The sequence below is a fragment of the Corvus kubaryi genome, unplaced genomic scaffold (genome assembly GCF_017639235.1).
Source record: "Corvus kubaryi isolate FWS band 111438036 unplaced genomic scaffold, C.kubaryi_AGA036_p1.0 71, whole genome shotgun sequence".
Taxonomy (NCBI): Eukaryota; Metazoa; Chordata; class Aves; order Passeriformes; family Corvidae; genus Corvus; species Corvus kubaryi.
The window spans coordinates 17,147,222-17,163,527 of NW_024582059.1; the positions used below are offsets into that span (position 1 = coordinate 17,147,222).

At 39.1% G+C, this 16,306-nt stretch overlaps 2 protein-coding genes across 8 annotated transcripts in view; one reads left to right on the plus strand and one right to left on the minus strand.

The window, feature by feature from the left end:
* The window catches only part of ANAPC10 (anaphase promoting complex subunit 10), a 34,341-nt gene that overhangs the window by 17,200 nt on the left and 835 nt on the right, over positions 1-16,306 (minus strand). Inside the window, exons 1-4 of one of the 7 annotated variants that reach the window (XM_042049914.1) lie at positions 15,935-16,222; positions 9,582-9,698; positions 8,187-8,277; positions 7,294-7,414 (exon numbers count right to left, since the gene is read on the minus strand). In XM_042049914.1, the coding sequence (XP_041905848.1) occupies positions 7,294-7,414; positions 8,187-8,277; positions 9,582-9,696 (327 nt within the window). In that variant the 5' untranslated portion in view covers positions 9,697-9,698; positions 15,935-16,222. The other 6 variants (XM_042049918.1, XM_042049916.1, XM_042049915.1 and 3 more) reach the window with 6 other exon arrangements.
* ABCE1 (ATP binding cassette subfamily E member 1) overlaps positions 15,575-16,306 on the plus strand; it is an 18,420-nt gene continuing 17,688 nt past the window's right edge. Inside the window, exon 1 of the mRNA XM_042049911.1 lies at positions 15,575-15,718. The gene's annotated coding sequence lies outside the window, so the exon portion shown is untranslated. The remainder of the gene's footprint in view (positions 15,719-16,306) is intronic.

Genomic DNA, 16,306 nt, shown 5'->3' on the forward strand with positions numbered 1-16,306 from the left:
AACACACTCCACCCTCATTACAACATGCTGTGGTTACCAGCCAAACACCTTCGCCTTTTCTGAAAAGGCTACATTATAATAAAAGCAGACCAGCAAAACAAATCATACAAGGGGACCCAAGGGATGGTAAAAGTAGTAACAACTGGTAGAAAACATAACTCTGAATATGTAAAGTGAACTACTTAATGATTTGAGGAATGCATACAGCCTCATGCTGCAAAAAGAGCCCACTGAAAACTGCTGGTACGTACAACTTTCTTGGTTAATGATTCCCCCCTCCTGCCCCCTCCCACTGCACATGTCTGCTGCCTGAATCATTGCATTCCAAGATAGTTAGAGGATATACACAGTTTCTTCAGGGGTTTTCAGTTGCAGCTTTGCTGGCAAAGGGAATTTTATTTGCAAGTGTTTCTATTCTACTGACAAGGTCAATTAGTCCAGCGAACTATTGGTTGTTCTGTCTGATAGCTCTGTGTATTTATTCAAGCAAGCACTTTTATAACCCACAATTGAATGCAGACAGTTACCCTTGTAAACACGACTGTCCACAGGGATTTTCACTACATTTTGAGCATGTAAAAGAAAAACATGCTTTTCTTCCCTCAGCCTGATAGCACATAAGTTTGATTACAACTTGGAAATTTCAGGGAGCGAAGGGCATGGGGGCTACTGTTTTAGATAGATATGATCTACTGTACATCAATATACATATTTGGACCAATTCCTAGGAGCTAAAGAACACAGACATTTGATCTCTCTAAGAGCTCCAAAAATTTGGTAATGCTATCAAAGGAAGACAGATCAGCATCTCTGCTCTATCCAGGCATTAGAAAGAAAAAGCCATGGTTTAAAAGAAACAAAGCTGTATGTAGCTCTAAGGGCTGAAGGCTACATAAAATGCTTTCACAAAAGCCAAAAGCACAATATGTGTATGTGCGTGTGTGTGTCTGTGCAAATCAGGTGCAGGAGTTGGTAGAGTTAAAAATAAAATCAGGACAAAAACCCAAGACTATTCAACAGCTCTAGCTAGAATTTTTGTATATGAGCAGCATGGCCATGCCACTGGCAACATCTGCAGAGGAGAAAAGTGACAAACCCTACTCTCACAGAACTTTTATTAAGACATACGTGTGCTCCCTTCACCATACATGTACTCCCTTCATAACAGTATCTTCTTGTGAAGAAGAGATTCTTCATTTTTACTAATTAGGAATGCTAAGGGGGTTAGTCTATTGGTACACTGATCTTCATTACTGAAGTCTTCCCTGAATAAATCTTTCAGAGATATAGAGAAGGTAAGAAACTATCAAGGAAAACCAGCAGTTTTTCACAGCTCCCTTCAACTGCTTTGGGTATTCTAGAGGTACTAGAAAGATTGAAAAGCCTACTGAAACAATCTGGGAAGTCTGTAGTACAGTAGACAATCACAGAGATAATCAATAATGAAAAATGTACTCCATAAAGCAATAAACTTGGTGAACAACACAGAAGCGTACACAGTATATTTAATCTCTAACATCTACCTAATCAATATTAAAGCACCACTAAAACCATACTTTTCTGAAAAGTGTCACCAAGAAAAGCTGACTCAGTATAACAAACTGATGAACAAATGGGAACAATAGGTTTTAAGGACTGTTCTTAATGGGAAGGAACTTTATACTTAAGTGTGTATGGTGCTTTTTCTGGGGAGCTTTTAAGTAAATGATACCAGTTCAAGCCAGGCAATCCTACACAGAACTAATTCACTTGAACAAAAAATGTCAAGCAGCTATAATCTGGTACCAAAATGAACAACACAATTGCAAGGTTCAGTCAGGTATAAACTTTGACTTGGGATACTGGTTCAATAGCAGAGATAACCTGCATAGACTACAAACAAACCACTCTCCTACAAGATGATTACTATTCTATAACAGTAGTATAAGATAACTATCACAACTATTATATGATTACTACTCTACAACAGTAGTATTATCCTACAAACTTCAAAAGAGTGCCAGAGATTATGCTCACCTAATATGCTCTATAGCATTCTATATCTGCTGTAAGGCCACAAGTCTATCCCTGCTTTTTAAAAAAAATACTAATATAAAAAGTTCAAATATCTGACTCTTTTGCCCTCACACACAGAGCGCTGTGTGCAACCTGCTCATGGCCCAGCAGAGAAAGGACTGGAATGTGTTTACAGTATTGTAATTAGAATACAGTAGGGAATGCTGCATTAAAGCCAATGAAAGATTCCCCCATCATGCTGGAGGACAGTTTAACTGCATTGATAACATATAGTTTTAAAAATTTGAATTTTTAAGCCACTGGTACCAGAAAGACTTTTACATAAGTAAAATATTTAACAAAGATTTTGGGGAAATCTCTTCAAACCCGCCTACTAGAACTTCATGCACAGAAAAGACATGAAACAATGTAATAAAATACTGGCTACAGGAAGAGAAGGTGGCAGTGTGACCTAACTGTGGCCTTCCAGTACCTAAGGGAGCCTATAAGAAAGAGACATTTTACAAGGACACGTAGTGATAGGACAAGGAGGAACAGTTTTAAGCTGAAGTTTAGATTAGATCTTACTAAGAAGTTCTTTACTGTGAGGGTGGTGATTTTCCAATTCCTTTTCCACGGTGGAACTTAAAAGAACCATCATGAAGAAGGTTATAACTGCAGGAGAGGCTTTCACACATATGTAACACTCAGTGCTTCAATCAGTTCCTAGGCTCTCTGTACTTGAGTTCCCTCGAGGAAAGCTCTGTACTTCATCAACTTGCTGCCCTCCACAGAAGCTGTTGCCATATTGTTTCACATGGCTTTTCCTCTGCTTCAGAAAGTCAAGTCAAACTGACAGTATTAAAAATACAGGGCCTCTTTAAGGTACCCTTCCCTAATTGAGCCCTTCTGTGGCAAGAAAAGATTCCTTCATAGATTTGTTTCTGACTGCTCAGAAACAAAAGAAAAAATATTTTTTACATGTAACACATACCACAGCACAAAAACCACATTTAGTTTTCCTCTACCAAAGAGATGCTTACTTCTCTTAATATACCATTTCATAGCAAGGTAAGATAAAAATGCTTAACAATTTTATAGTGTGTAGGCCAAAATAATCTTCCACTGTTCTACTAGCTCTAATGTGGACCTCCCTATTTGTATATACCTCATATGCGTAACAGGCTATTTCAATAACTGCATTTCTCATGACTGCACAGTAAGCTCTGCTCTAATGTATTACCACTCCAGAGTATAAAAGGGCAGGAAAATTGTAATCCTGTTCATAATTTCCACAGTTTGAAGCATTGAAATAACTAATACATTAGTTATTTCCATAAGCATATGAATGATGAAAAGGTCATATCACCTACAGTGATGATGACATTGGCAGGGAACGGTGATGTTATGTCATTTAATTTGCCTTCTTTTTGTAAAGATGAGTTCATGTAAACACCCCAGTTGGGGATTCACAAAATATCCGCTGCTGGAAGGTGGAAGTACGTATGGAGTACCAACTGCATCAAATGGAAATAACCCTGCTTCCAAAATTTGATTCCTACCTTTGACATCAATCACAAGGCTTGATAACTAACCAATACCAGTGGAGCATTCTACTCCCCTGCTTTGCAGATTTCCAATACCAGTGCATTTTAGATGTAAGGAACAGGTCCTGTGTGCATCCTGATGAAACAAATCCATACTCAGCCAGCATTAAGAGGAAGATAACAATCAAAACTAACAACTTGTGTGATGATTGTGTCTGTGGAGCATCTTAGAGACAGACAGGAAAGACTACAGATTGAAATTCTATAAAACTAAAGTTTACTCAGTCTTTTCTTAGCATCAAGAGTAGTTTGCAGAAACCAGACTATTTTTAATTGACATTCTAAACCCAAGGAATAATTAGTGGTCAGAAATGTCTCTTTTCTTGAATGGAAGAAAGAATACAGAGGAATGCTTTCTAACCGAAGTACCTGAAGCCTAGTCAGGAATCTAAAGGAATAACAACTCAGTACTCCACCTTCAGTGGCAAGCAGTTTAAAAATGCACCTTAGAGATTTGATTTCCTTGATTGAATACCTTGCAACAGCCTTATGACAAGCTAGCATGTCCTCACTCCTCAGTATCTAAGTTTACTCCACATACAGGAAATAGGTGAAGATTGCTCACTGCTGGATTCCAGAAAACATCTTCACTACAGTCACTGGACACTGCAGGAGTAAAGGCATTACAGTAGGGTCACTCTTCCTTAACTATCTCTTGGAAAAGCTCCCCAGCTTGGGCATTCCTCCAGTTGGTAATTCGTCCCTCTACTGCAGAATCTCTTCAGTGAAGAAGGAGCCCTGTCCGTGGTGCTCAGTCACAACCCCACACCATCAGGGAGGCTGCTGTGCTTGCACCTGGTTACAAAACACCAGGCAAGGCCAAGAGGGACAGAAAACAAACTGAAAACAAACCAGACAGCAATCCAAAGGAAAAGCAAACAAACAAAAATCCCAACAAAAACCTAAAACAAAGACTTCTCACTGTTGCCATCAAAGGTGTATTAAGATTACAGGGCTTTCACCTGAGTCTACATGATAGGCTGACAGCAGAAACCCCTGCAACTACGAGGTGTGTGTATATATATATTATATATGAATAGAGACTATACCCTGAAATACTATGTGCACTTAGCATCAAAACACTTAATATTCTCATAGCAAGATGAATTGCTGAAGATCTAAATGTCTCAGAGAAGTACAAATGTAATAAGCAGGTGAGCATCACTTGAAGAGAGCAGAGATCTCTCACAGACAGTACTTCACTCATACCCTTTGCAGTGGGTTATTTTCATATAATGAAAAAGTGTAATAACTTAAATCCTGAGGAGTCTGGATACTGTTCCAAAAATGCCTCTACAGACTATCTTGTCCATCCAGACTGTTTGTAACACCATGTGGGAAAACTCTATGACTGGAAATGAGAAAACATTTGCACTCCAAGCCTGGCAGCTGTGATACAAAGGCCCTTAAGTCATAGGAGAAGGCTGACTGCACACACCTTAACTGCAGCAAACAAGGGAACAGTCCTGCCAGATTGCGACGGCTGTTCCCATCACAATCCCTTACAATGGAGTACAAACGAGGGGGAAGAATTATTCAGAAAATAATTTCATCTTAGGTTCCAAAAAAGATACGCCTACATACTAGAATACAGACTAATACTAATCTTATATTTGTGACAAAATTTAGCCTAACAGCATATTGCATTGTGTTGAAAATTAGACCATTAGAAAAGAAAACACATTCATTAGACACTATGAGTTGGGCAAGCATCCATGGAAAAATATAAAATGCTTTAGCCTGATTTTCCACCCAGTTAATCAGTACTGAAGCCAATGGAATCATTGTATAATTAAGCAGATTTCTGTAAAGAGCTCATAACAGTTCACACTGCTTTAATAACCTCCCCATGTGTCAGAGAAGCTGAAGAAAGGAGACAGTTTCAGGACTGAAGGAAAATGTAACAGTATCACGCAGTTTAGGAAATATGAAAATTGATAGCAACATGTAACATCACGGTGATGACAGTCACAAGCATTTTACAGCATCCAAGTATTGTATCTCACTAACAAGAAGTGTGACCGTATTTTCTCCTAAATTTGGAAGTAAAAAAGGCACATGAGCATGTGGTATGCATAAGAATTACTGTCATGCATCATATTATAGTCACACTCACATACCATAAAAAAAACCTAGTAACTTGTTTCATTTAGAAGTACCATTTTTAACTACATAAATTTATGCATAGAATCCCGTGTTTAACAAGAAAAGAGCTAAAGAAATACTGCCTGAGACACTGGAGAAAACTAATACACTTGTTATACATTTAATTGCTTTACAGATCTTTAATATGTTAATAACACACATACCCTCGAGAGTGGGAGTCTACCAGTGTATGAGAAACTTAGGCAGCTATATGTATAGTGCTGTACTAAGCATGATTACAAAAAGGATAATAATCACTCAGTTACTGAAAGGGCAAATGAAAGTGCAAAAATCAAACTGATCATTAAGGACAACAATGACATCTAGTGGACACTCGGGAAACTGACCCGCAGCCTAGCAGGGAAAAGATCCAGCTGCCATTCTTCATATACTGTGCAATTCCCAAATTGCTATGATACAATTAGGAAGATTGAAAGGCAGAATTTGCAGCTGATGAAAGTCAAAATAATGTGGTGACTAATTTCTTCCAAAAGAATATTTAATTAATTAAAGAAAAATAGAACACGTTAAGACCCTTCAATTTAAAATTTAGGATAAAAGTGTAAGTCAAAACATATATGCTGAGAGAACGTCACAAATCATTAAAAGGATGTAGACAGAAACATAATGCTAACAGACATCTCTACTACACTTTTTTTACTCCCACACCATCTACAACCTTCTACTTGCAACTTACTATTGGGACTTTGAATTGTTGGGACTGAAAACCAAAGTGAAAACAGTAAAAATCCCAGAAGTAAAAATTCAAGCCACCATTTAGCACCACCCTTTTCTCATCATCCCAATCCTTCTGTTATTGTAATACCTGCCATATAAGGCTGGTAAGTTAAACATTTCCAAAATACCAGCCAGTAACTGCTGAGCTCCAGAGAAGAGGAATTTGAAACATGAGGCTACCCTGACTCAGAATGAGCAAAATACCTGCTTATGAGTAACCTGATCAGTTTCCAAGATGGACTTCTACCAAGATCATCGATAATTTCAAATCTGCTTTTACCATTTACCAAAAGGCAAGCAAAACTAAGCAATTAAAGCAATTCAAATCTTATTAGAGTTCTGGCTAGAAGCACCACCATAAAAAAATACTGGATTTTATTATTTTATAAATAATAACACTAACAAAACACTCCAACTCTGTCTCATTCAAAGTCTTAAGCATATCTGCAGAAACAAAAATTGGATTTTGCTTCATATTGTTAAAAAACTGCATCCCATCCAAAATTTTTACATCTCAGTGACTGTCCAGTATTAAAAAGATTAAAAACTATACTCAAAAGTAAAACTTAATTTATGAACATATTCAATTATAATAATATTTGGTAAAAGAGCCTGATTAAAAAAAAAAACAGAAACCAGTCTACTAAATTTACAAGACAAAAACTAAAAGCAAACATCAAATAAACCCAGCCATCTTCCCCCTTCAAGCACAATGCCACATTTTACCTCCAAAAACCACTTGATTACATCAGATGTCCTAACAAAAGAGAACTGCCTTAAAACAGAAAGCAAAGCGTCATTAACCTACCCGGATTTCCTGGAGATTATGAAAATTATTTCCTACTCTGACAGAGATTTTGCTTGGAGTGTAACTTTCATCAGATTTGTAGTCTGCATAAATACATAAGGTCTTCACTGTTGTTTTTCTTCTGCCAAGAAGCAAAACAAGCTATGTAAGCATCATAAAGAAAAATATTCAGGATGAATTTGTTGCTAGCTTGCAATAACTAAGGATTTAAATGAAAATGAATATAAGTGTGCCTAGTGATTCATAAGAAACTTGCTGTTAAAGAACTAGGTGATTTTCCACATTACATTATGCACACAGTTGATTTTCACCATTCTCCTTTGCCTGCCTTCAGAAATGCCAGTATACCAAGAAACAGATGCCAAATAAGCACCTGTATGCACGTAACAAAGCTTAAGTTTAGCTTTTCAAATATGGGCTCTCTTATTAGACCAAGGCCTTCTCAAGAAAGTAAGCAAAAAAAGGTGACAAACATCTCATCTCAAGTTTGGTTAAAGAAAAAGTACTGAAAGCATCCTACACAGGACAGAATAAAAAAAAGTTTTCTCGAACTCAGCTGTCAGGTTATACAGGACTACATTAACAGCAGTCATCTACTCTCCAAATGACACTCAAAGACACAAAATCAGGACATAAGTCACTTTACATGAGTAAATGTGATGCTGTCACAACTGACATACCATTAAACATTCCTTTTTGTTGCTTGTTTAGGCAGTTATAATGATCATAACATTTGAAAATCTCATTTTTATAAATGCTATCTGACTTGCTACCAGCTGGGTAACAGAACTAACCCAGGAGTTCTTGCACTTCCAGAATTCCTACCTTGGTGAACAGTAATCAATATAAAGTTACACAAAGCACCCTAACCCATAGGGAGTATATTTTAATACCTAAATTGGATGTTCACCAAATGAGGCTGTGATCCATCTGACTGCCAGTAAGTTTCTAGATTATCATCTCGTAACTGATCCACTCCAAACCCTAAGAAAAAGAAAATGTGATAATCTTGAGTATGCCATTTCTGTGATGCAAATGTAGCTTTTCTTCAACTGTTACAAATTAATGTCCCCCAAGTTAAAACATATTAGGAAATATTTCTAGATATCCAAGCTGCACCTATGCTTTTCTAACACAAAACTGAAATAGCGGAGTCTGCAAAAGCTCAATACTGTTGAGGTCTGTGGGGTGTGAAACTATGTCAACATGTCCTGGAATTTCAAGTGGTTAAGTAGTAATTCATATTGATTGCCAGAACAATTAACATTTAGACTTTTCCACCTATTCTGTAACTTAACTGCTGAACTAAAGAAAAATCATTAGCAGAGACCATTCATTTATTATAAAATCTTAGCCAAATGTGACATTTCCTTTTCAAGTAGTCTCCTGAATTTTTTTTTTCAAGTTACTAGCTAGAACAAGCAGCAGGTGGCAAAAACAGTAGTCCTAAAAGTTAATGCCATCCCATTTAAAGAAACAACTCTAAATCTGTATTTGCCACTGCCCCATTATCCGTCCTTTTACTACGCACATCCTTTTATTGATTGTCCACGCTAGTTGCAGTTCTAATACAGCAGTTGAAGTTTAATCTGCAATAAAAAATTTCCTTCAGCCTCTTTAAGCAACAAAACCATATGGTATTTTTCTACAATGTCCCAGGATATCAGACCAAAGTCATTTAGCCTGGGCATGATATTGTGACAAAGGGATCATTGACCCTAGGCTGCAGCAAGATAGCAGATCAATTCCCAACAGATATTTCTGAAATAGCAACTCAACCACCCCAAAGGGAAAGAATACAGATTTTCAGATATTTTGAGCAGGTATCACTGACTACACCTCAGGACCATGGGTTCATTTTACTTGCAGGGTTTTAGGGCAACCCTGTAATGGCTAAGCCCACACAAAGTTTAGGCAGAACACGCAGGTCACCCAGCTGCGTGGTCATCCTTAGTTAAAAATGGAAGAGAGCCAGACAAAATGCCAAAGCATAGAAACAAATTACAGAGTGCCAGCTGTGATTCTGCTCACATGGTTTAGTTTGTTCACTGTGCAAGGAAAAAAGAAAAAAATTAATATAAAATAGGCAAGAGTTCTGTTTAGTTCACATGAGATAGCTCCTCATAGTAGGATTTCTGATACAGTTATAACTTTCACACTGTATCACATACAGAGAAGGCCAAAATTATTTGTAGTGACTACAGCCTACACTACAGCAGTTTTACTGCTGTGGATGTCTTCCTCCCAAAACATAAATGCAACTTTTTACATCGTTGTTGTGATTTTACCTGGCTTACAGGATGAAAGAGACCAAACTGCTTGTGAGCCTATTTCTCTAACAGTACCAGTCCTCTCTAACTGCTTTGGATCAGCACCAGGTGGGGTCTTGTTTGGGGTAGTCATTTCTAGTGAGAGAAAAGAAGTGAGTTAGTTGACATATTTTTAGCTTGATGGGAAAATTAAAGGATTTTGTGTGTTCACACAGTTTAATTCTTTGGCCTCACACTTATTATAATAGCCCACCGAATATGTGGTTTATACATATACACACATAAGCATACATTTTTGCATGCCTGTAGAACCTTTTATTTATATATATATATAAAGCAATAAGTATAAATATATAGAATATATATATGTAATAGATCTAAGAGGTTCCACATACATGTAAATTTTGTGTCCTTAATAATTCAACTTACACTTGGAACATTCTAAAGACATATTTTATTTGTATCATTCTAATTTATGCACACAGAGTTAGGGTTTCAGAATTTGGTTTTTACAGTTCTGTTTGGTTTTTAAGAAATTAGAAATGTTGGTTTAAAGGCTAGCAATACAACTTCATTCTCTCTAGCAGTCACACTTAAAAGTTCTCTTAACCTGCAAATTCAGAAACTAGAGCAAGAGATACTTCTCCCTAAAATAGGAAATGGGAGTTTAAACAAATTGTATAATTTGTAGCAATTGGTTATAGCCACATTTATTCATGGACCACATCCTTAACTTCACAACTTCATCTGGAATCATTAACTTGTGACTTGCATTGTTCAAGTAATCACAGTCAGTCTCAACACCCAGATTATGACCACATATACGACAACTTCATTAAGTTGGGTTTTGTATAGTACAGAGCACATTACTATTTCCTAGGAAGTAGTTTAAAATACTAAAAAAAAAAAATTCCGAAGAAACATAAGTTCCATGAAAATAACTACATTAAAGCTTAAAATTAAACCTAGAGCACTAAAGAGTCAGGGAATTAGAGCTGACCTCTCATCCTTTGCTTACATGCATGACATCATGTCATGCTCTGCTAATCTTGGAGAAAGTCTTCCAGTGCCTCTCCCAGACAGCAAATAAGGGATTGAGTTAGGCTGGTACCCCCAGGATCCAGGTCTTACCCACTACAGGACTGACACAAGGCAGAGACAACATTTTCTATGTACCAAAGACTCTGCAGCTAAAAATTCTTTGTGGGACACAGGAAATCTGCATTCTGTAGTGCACCAAACACTTTCTACTGTCCCTTGGCTATTTTTTTTTTTTAATTTTGCAAACATAAGACTTGACACAGGTATTTTACCTGCTTTCTCATGTACAAGACTGCAGTCCTAACTACCATAAAGAAAACATGAAGAAATAATTGCACATGTAGAAAAATCTAAATACTGACAACAGTGAGCGCCACAAAACAAAAGGCTGCAGACAAAACACCGTCCTCTCAGAAGAGAAGTTGGACACTACACAGCAAATCCTACAGATATCACATATATATCGACAAATATATTAATCCTAATGCCATCTAAATAAAAAAACCTTGGAAAAAAATTACAGAATATCTACTTCACAGCTACTTGAAAAGACAAACATTTTTCAGAGAATGGTTTGGACTGGTGGAAGGGACCTTCAAAAATCACCTAGTCCAACCCCCATGCTGCACCAAAATTCAAAGTATGTTTATTAAGCACTGGGGAGACTACTTTCCTGGACTTGTGAATTTTAAAGCTCAAATGGCTAGTCCAAACTCTGTGCAGTTTTTTTTACTTTTGTGACAATGAACTAAGAGAGGTTGAGTAGCATTCACTTTAATTCTCAGATTTATATAGACACCAGAAATGCTGTTCTTCCGACCTCTAAAAATATACATAGAAAATTCAACCTCACGAAGTAAAGCTAAATTGTTCACTTGTAATTCAAGCGATCACATCTCAAAAACATCATAAAAAACAACTCTTGAATATTATCACCAACAAGTCTTGACATTCTTTTGACTTCAAGAGAAAATGAATGAAAAACTCCAAATCTCACCCTTAAGATGCAAGGAGTATGCAATCAAACCCTCAAAACCCACCAAAGGTAAATCAGAGGAATTACATTTTTCACTCAGATTACATCACAAAGTTGATTACACATGCTTTTAGCAAAAATTACTGGAATTTCTAAGGTAAGCAGAATCCCTTAAGACAATGATGTTGAGATTTCTTATAAGCTTCAGCACACACAGCAAAGCTCTAAATAACTTAATAATGCAAGACTTGCATTGCACTGGCTCTCAAAAGTTTGAGGCATTACATTTTGGGGGTCTGAAACATACAGCAAGAAACCCCATTTAAGTTTCCTACTGTTTTAAACTGAGCTTGTTTCTTTCTATCTAACAGGCAAAGCTACTCAAACCCCAAAATTTCAACTCCAAGCCACTGCTGGCAAATAAATCAGCCACATATTGTGTGCTAGTGACGAGAAAGACCGAAAATTTTCAATGGTTGAACTAACTGAATCAGACTTTTATGACAGAACTCTTGCTCAAGAACAACACATTCTGGGTAGCTTTGCTGAAGCTCTGAAATACTCTCAGAACTTTAAAACCTGAAAGCTGATAGAAGTATTAAGGAAAAACAGTGCAACAACAGGCCAGCTCACTCAAGTAACACTTCTGGACGTTTTACTAGCAGAAGTAAAAGTACCTTATTTTAAATGAGGCACAAATACTTAGCTTGAAAGGAATTTCAGCCACCTAATAAAATTTTTCTTTCCTTTTTCAGGCTGTGTAAAAACAACTAATTTTTCTAGAAGCCCTTCTCCTTGACATGTGCTGAAAAATGGAAAGACACACTGTATCTTTAGAAGCATTGGCTGGAAACATCTCTTATTTTCCAATCCAGTTATTCCAAAAGATCATTAACAGCCTGCTGTTTCCATATTAACAGCATGACTATATGAATGTCTTAATGACATGATCAAAGCCACACTTTCATTTTGCCATTTTCCACTCTGTGGTTTGCACATCCTTTGATCAAGACAAAGCAGCGGCTTTTTCCCCCTCTCCTTGAACTCTTTATCCCTCATCTTCCTCAGAGAAGTTTGCTCTTTTCTGAAAAACATCCCATCCCTGTGAAGTAACAGCCAACTGAAGATGTTTTAGCAAGTACAGTTTGTGAACAGAGTGAAATGGATTTAAATGGTTGGACAGCCTGCCTTTCCCAACCAAACCAGCTAGGTTGCTCTCAGTGTACCAGCAGAAGACACCTTTAAAAGGTGCACACCTGCAAGCAAACCCTTCTGTAAGCACACAACACACCCAAGAGGAGACACTGAATGATACCTCATGGGCCTTTCCTACTAAAGCTCCATAAAAATCCAGGCTCAAAGAAAATTGCAGATTCCAAAGCAGTTTTCCCCTATTAAAGCTTCTAATTCCACCACCCTGTATGCATAGAACTGTTTAAACACACACCTGTAAAGGCCTTTGAGAGACCAGACTATGTCCAAGAGATGTCTGTCCAGACATTTACTTCTCCAGCAAGAGATATGTGGACAGCCAGCTTCAGGTTTCATCAGCCTAAAAGCTAAATGCTTTCCTTTAGCATCCAAATCAAGTATCACCTAAAAACAAGCATCTCTTGCTCTACAGAGAACTCAAAGACTTGTTAATCACTGGCTTTTACATAGCAACCCTTTTATTGATGCGAGGGCACTCATCAAATTTGCTCTTAGTTTCTTCCTTTCTAGAATGTCTATGCCTTTCAAGCTCCCCTCACGAGGTTTTATAAACCAAATATTCTTGCAGATTCTAGGTATCTAGTACTATTGTTTATAACCAGACCATTTCAGCTAAGGCCCTTTTTCAGCAGAGTAATCACTTCCCTTGTCTTTATTTTTACTCACACTAGTTAACGTGACAAAGCAACATCTGGTTAGGTGAAAGAAAATAATTCTCAATTAATAGCTGTTTTACTATGCACTACAGTGCTCAAATGCAGTACAAATATCCAGTATTTTTTGGGATACTGTTTGCTGTTCACTGACACTCTTTCCACTAATCAGGCCTTTGATTTTTTTATTCCTGTGTTCTCTTCCTCCCTCAGTTCTTGTTAACCGAGCCAAGTTACACTGATTTCCAACCTGCTACAAATCTTCCCAAGATGGTTTTTAATTTGAACCCTTAGTTGTACAGTGCTTGCAATCCTTCCAGTTTTGTGTTCAACATTACAGGAAGTAGTGAAAATACACTCAAAACTGAACTCTCCAGGAGCATGTTTCATGACACCCGTCTAAAAGTGAGTTATTTAAAAGTCAGCCTCAAAAGCTCTTAAAAAAATATCTTTTAAAAGAATTATTTTTAGAGCACACTTCAGTAGCTTGAACAATGGCAGAAATCCCGTAAAACTCAAGAAAGACTCCTCATGTTCCTTCCTTATTAAGTGCATTGACTACTGTAAAAAAAAGCTTGATCTAGACTACTCTTAAACCACACTAGAGTATTTCCTGTGCACACACTGATTTTAATTGTTCTCTACTACTGACAGATTCCCTTCCCAAACCACCTCCTCAGAATCCTTCAGGGGATCAGAGTTCATCTGGCTTTTCTCTTTTTTTTTTTTTTAAGAAGTATTACTCTAATTGCATTCCAATAATGTAATTTTATTCCATTTTAGCAAATATCTGACCACAGGCTTTCCAGGAAAACTGAACAAAGGCTCCACTGACTACCTCAGCATTTTCGCAACATCCATAAGACTGTTTTTCCCATTCTTAACAGAAGGGAATTTCATACCTCAGATTCCCTGATTTTCTTAACTGCACTACTCATTTTACCTCACAAGTTCTTGTCCCTGCTCTCATTTTCTTTGGCTGGACCCTTGCTGGTCTAAGGCCTTTAGAGATCTCAAGATATATCTGAAAACCAGACTCTCACTATGCTTCCTATTTTTTACTCAGATAGAAGATTAAACATTAAACATTCAAATTACTAATGTTTAACTAATATTTAATAATGATAGTAAGCATTCAGCAGCACCCTATTTCAATTAGCTCACCTGTACATTTGATCCCTCAGATTATTCTCTCAATACAACTTTAATAAACTTATTATTTTTACCCTGCCTCCAGTGCATTGCTTTAAGCCTATTAGCAAAAATTACTAATCTTTCGTTGTCACAAATATATTTTACTAAAAACAAAGATAATTAAGATAATTATATAAGCAATTTTCTACATGTATTCCTAATCAACCTAAACATATACTTCTTTCAAAATATATTTTTGTGAAAGCCCAGACTCCCAAAGGTACCTGGTAAGGCTACAAGCTGTTCCTTAAAGGAGGCGAGCACATCTTTACAAGGAGTGTAAAGGGTAAATGTTAGGTGGAAGCTGTCGTGAAAACCCAGAGCAAGCAGAGGATGAAGCCGCTTTGAAAAACCAACTGGTAGCCATCCCCCCACGACTTGTTTGTGGGGTTTTCAATTAATATTAATTATAACAATTATAAATAAATAAAATTAACCAGGTTTACAACACTATATTGCGGCCGTGTCCCCCAGGCCTACAAACCGCTTCAGTATCGGAAATAAAGCAGCAGCAAGCACCTACTCACGGCACACACCGGCCTCGCCGGATCCCCAGCCAGGGCTCCGCTCTCCGGCCGCGGGGGCGATGCGAGACCCCGCAGGCTCCGCGGGAGGGACCAGGCTGGGCAGCCCCCGGACCCAGCGCGAACGTGCTGCCCCAGCCAGCCGAGCTCCTGCCCGAGCTGGACCTTCTTCTTCTTCTTTTTCTTCTTCCTCCTCCTCTTTCCCTCATGCCCCCGGCAGAGCCTCAGCACCCACCTTTCCCACCTGATCCCGCCAGGAGCCGCCGCCGCCGCAGCGCAGGGCGGAGGAGCCGCAGTGCGCGCGCGCCGCCCCGCCCGCTCCTCCTCAGGCGCCGGGGCCGCCCCTCACACGACGCGCTGGGCGGGGCGGGGCAGGGCGGGACCGGAGGGAGCGCCGCGGCCCGGCTCCTCCGGCGTGGGACTGATCCTGGGATGTGTTCGGTGTTGGCTACGGAACCCGAGTTCCCGAGGTGGTCTCTTGGAAGTGCTTCCCCACGGGAAGGAAAGCGCGTAGTCCTAGAGTTTCAGATGCAGATGACACGCTGCTCAGGTCAGGTAAAGGCCAGCAAGACCTTGGTGTCGTGGCACCCCTTGTGAGGGAGCAAATCCTTAGACATAATTATTACTGGGAGTGGTACCCTTATTGAGGTGATGGGCTCCTGAAAGAGAGTGACAGTTCTTCCCGATGGGAGTGAAAGCCCCAGTATTCCAAGTGCAGATGACAGCTGCCCAGGGCAGGTAAAGGCCAGCAAGACCATTCTATCTTGGTACCTTTCGCGTTGTATCAATCCCCGGGCGGATCCGATTTTGGAGCTCGGTTCCTAATGCCGAATCTGCGGTCGTGAAAGGGAATGGCAACACCTATCCTTGAGGAAAGAAGCAGCCGTTCTAACTGCTGCTGCTGCCCGTGATCATCTACCCAGTGGAGATAGAAGCCAGCAAGACCTTTCTGTCCTGAGAACGCGCCGTGCCGAACCGGGGACTCCCCTCGGAGCGGGGCCGACCCTCGCAGGGCAGGCTTGGGGAACCGGGACGGCTGGTGCCTCCCGCGCAGCTCCCTCCGCACGGCCGCCCTCGAGGTCTCCATGGCGAGGGCCGCCCTTCCTTTCCTCCCCTCCCCTCCCCTCCCCTCCCCTCCCCTCC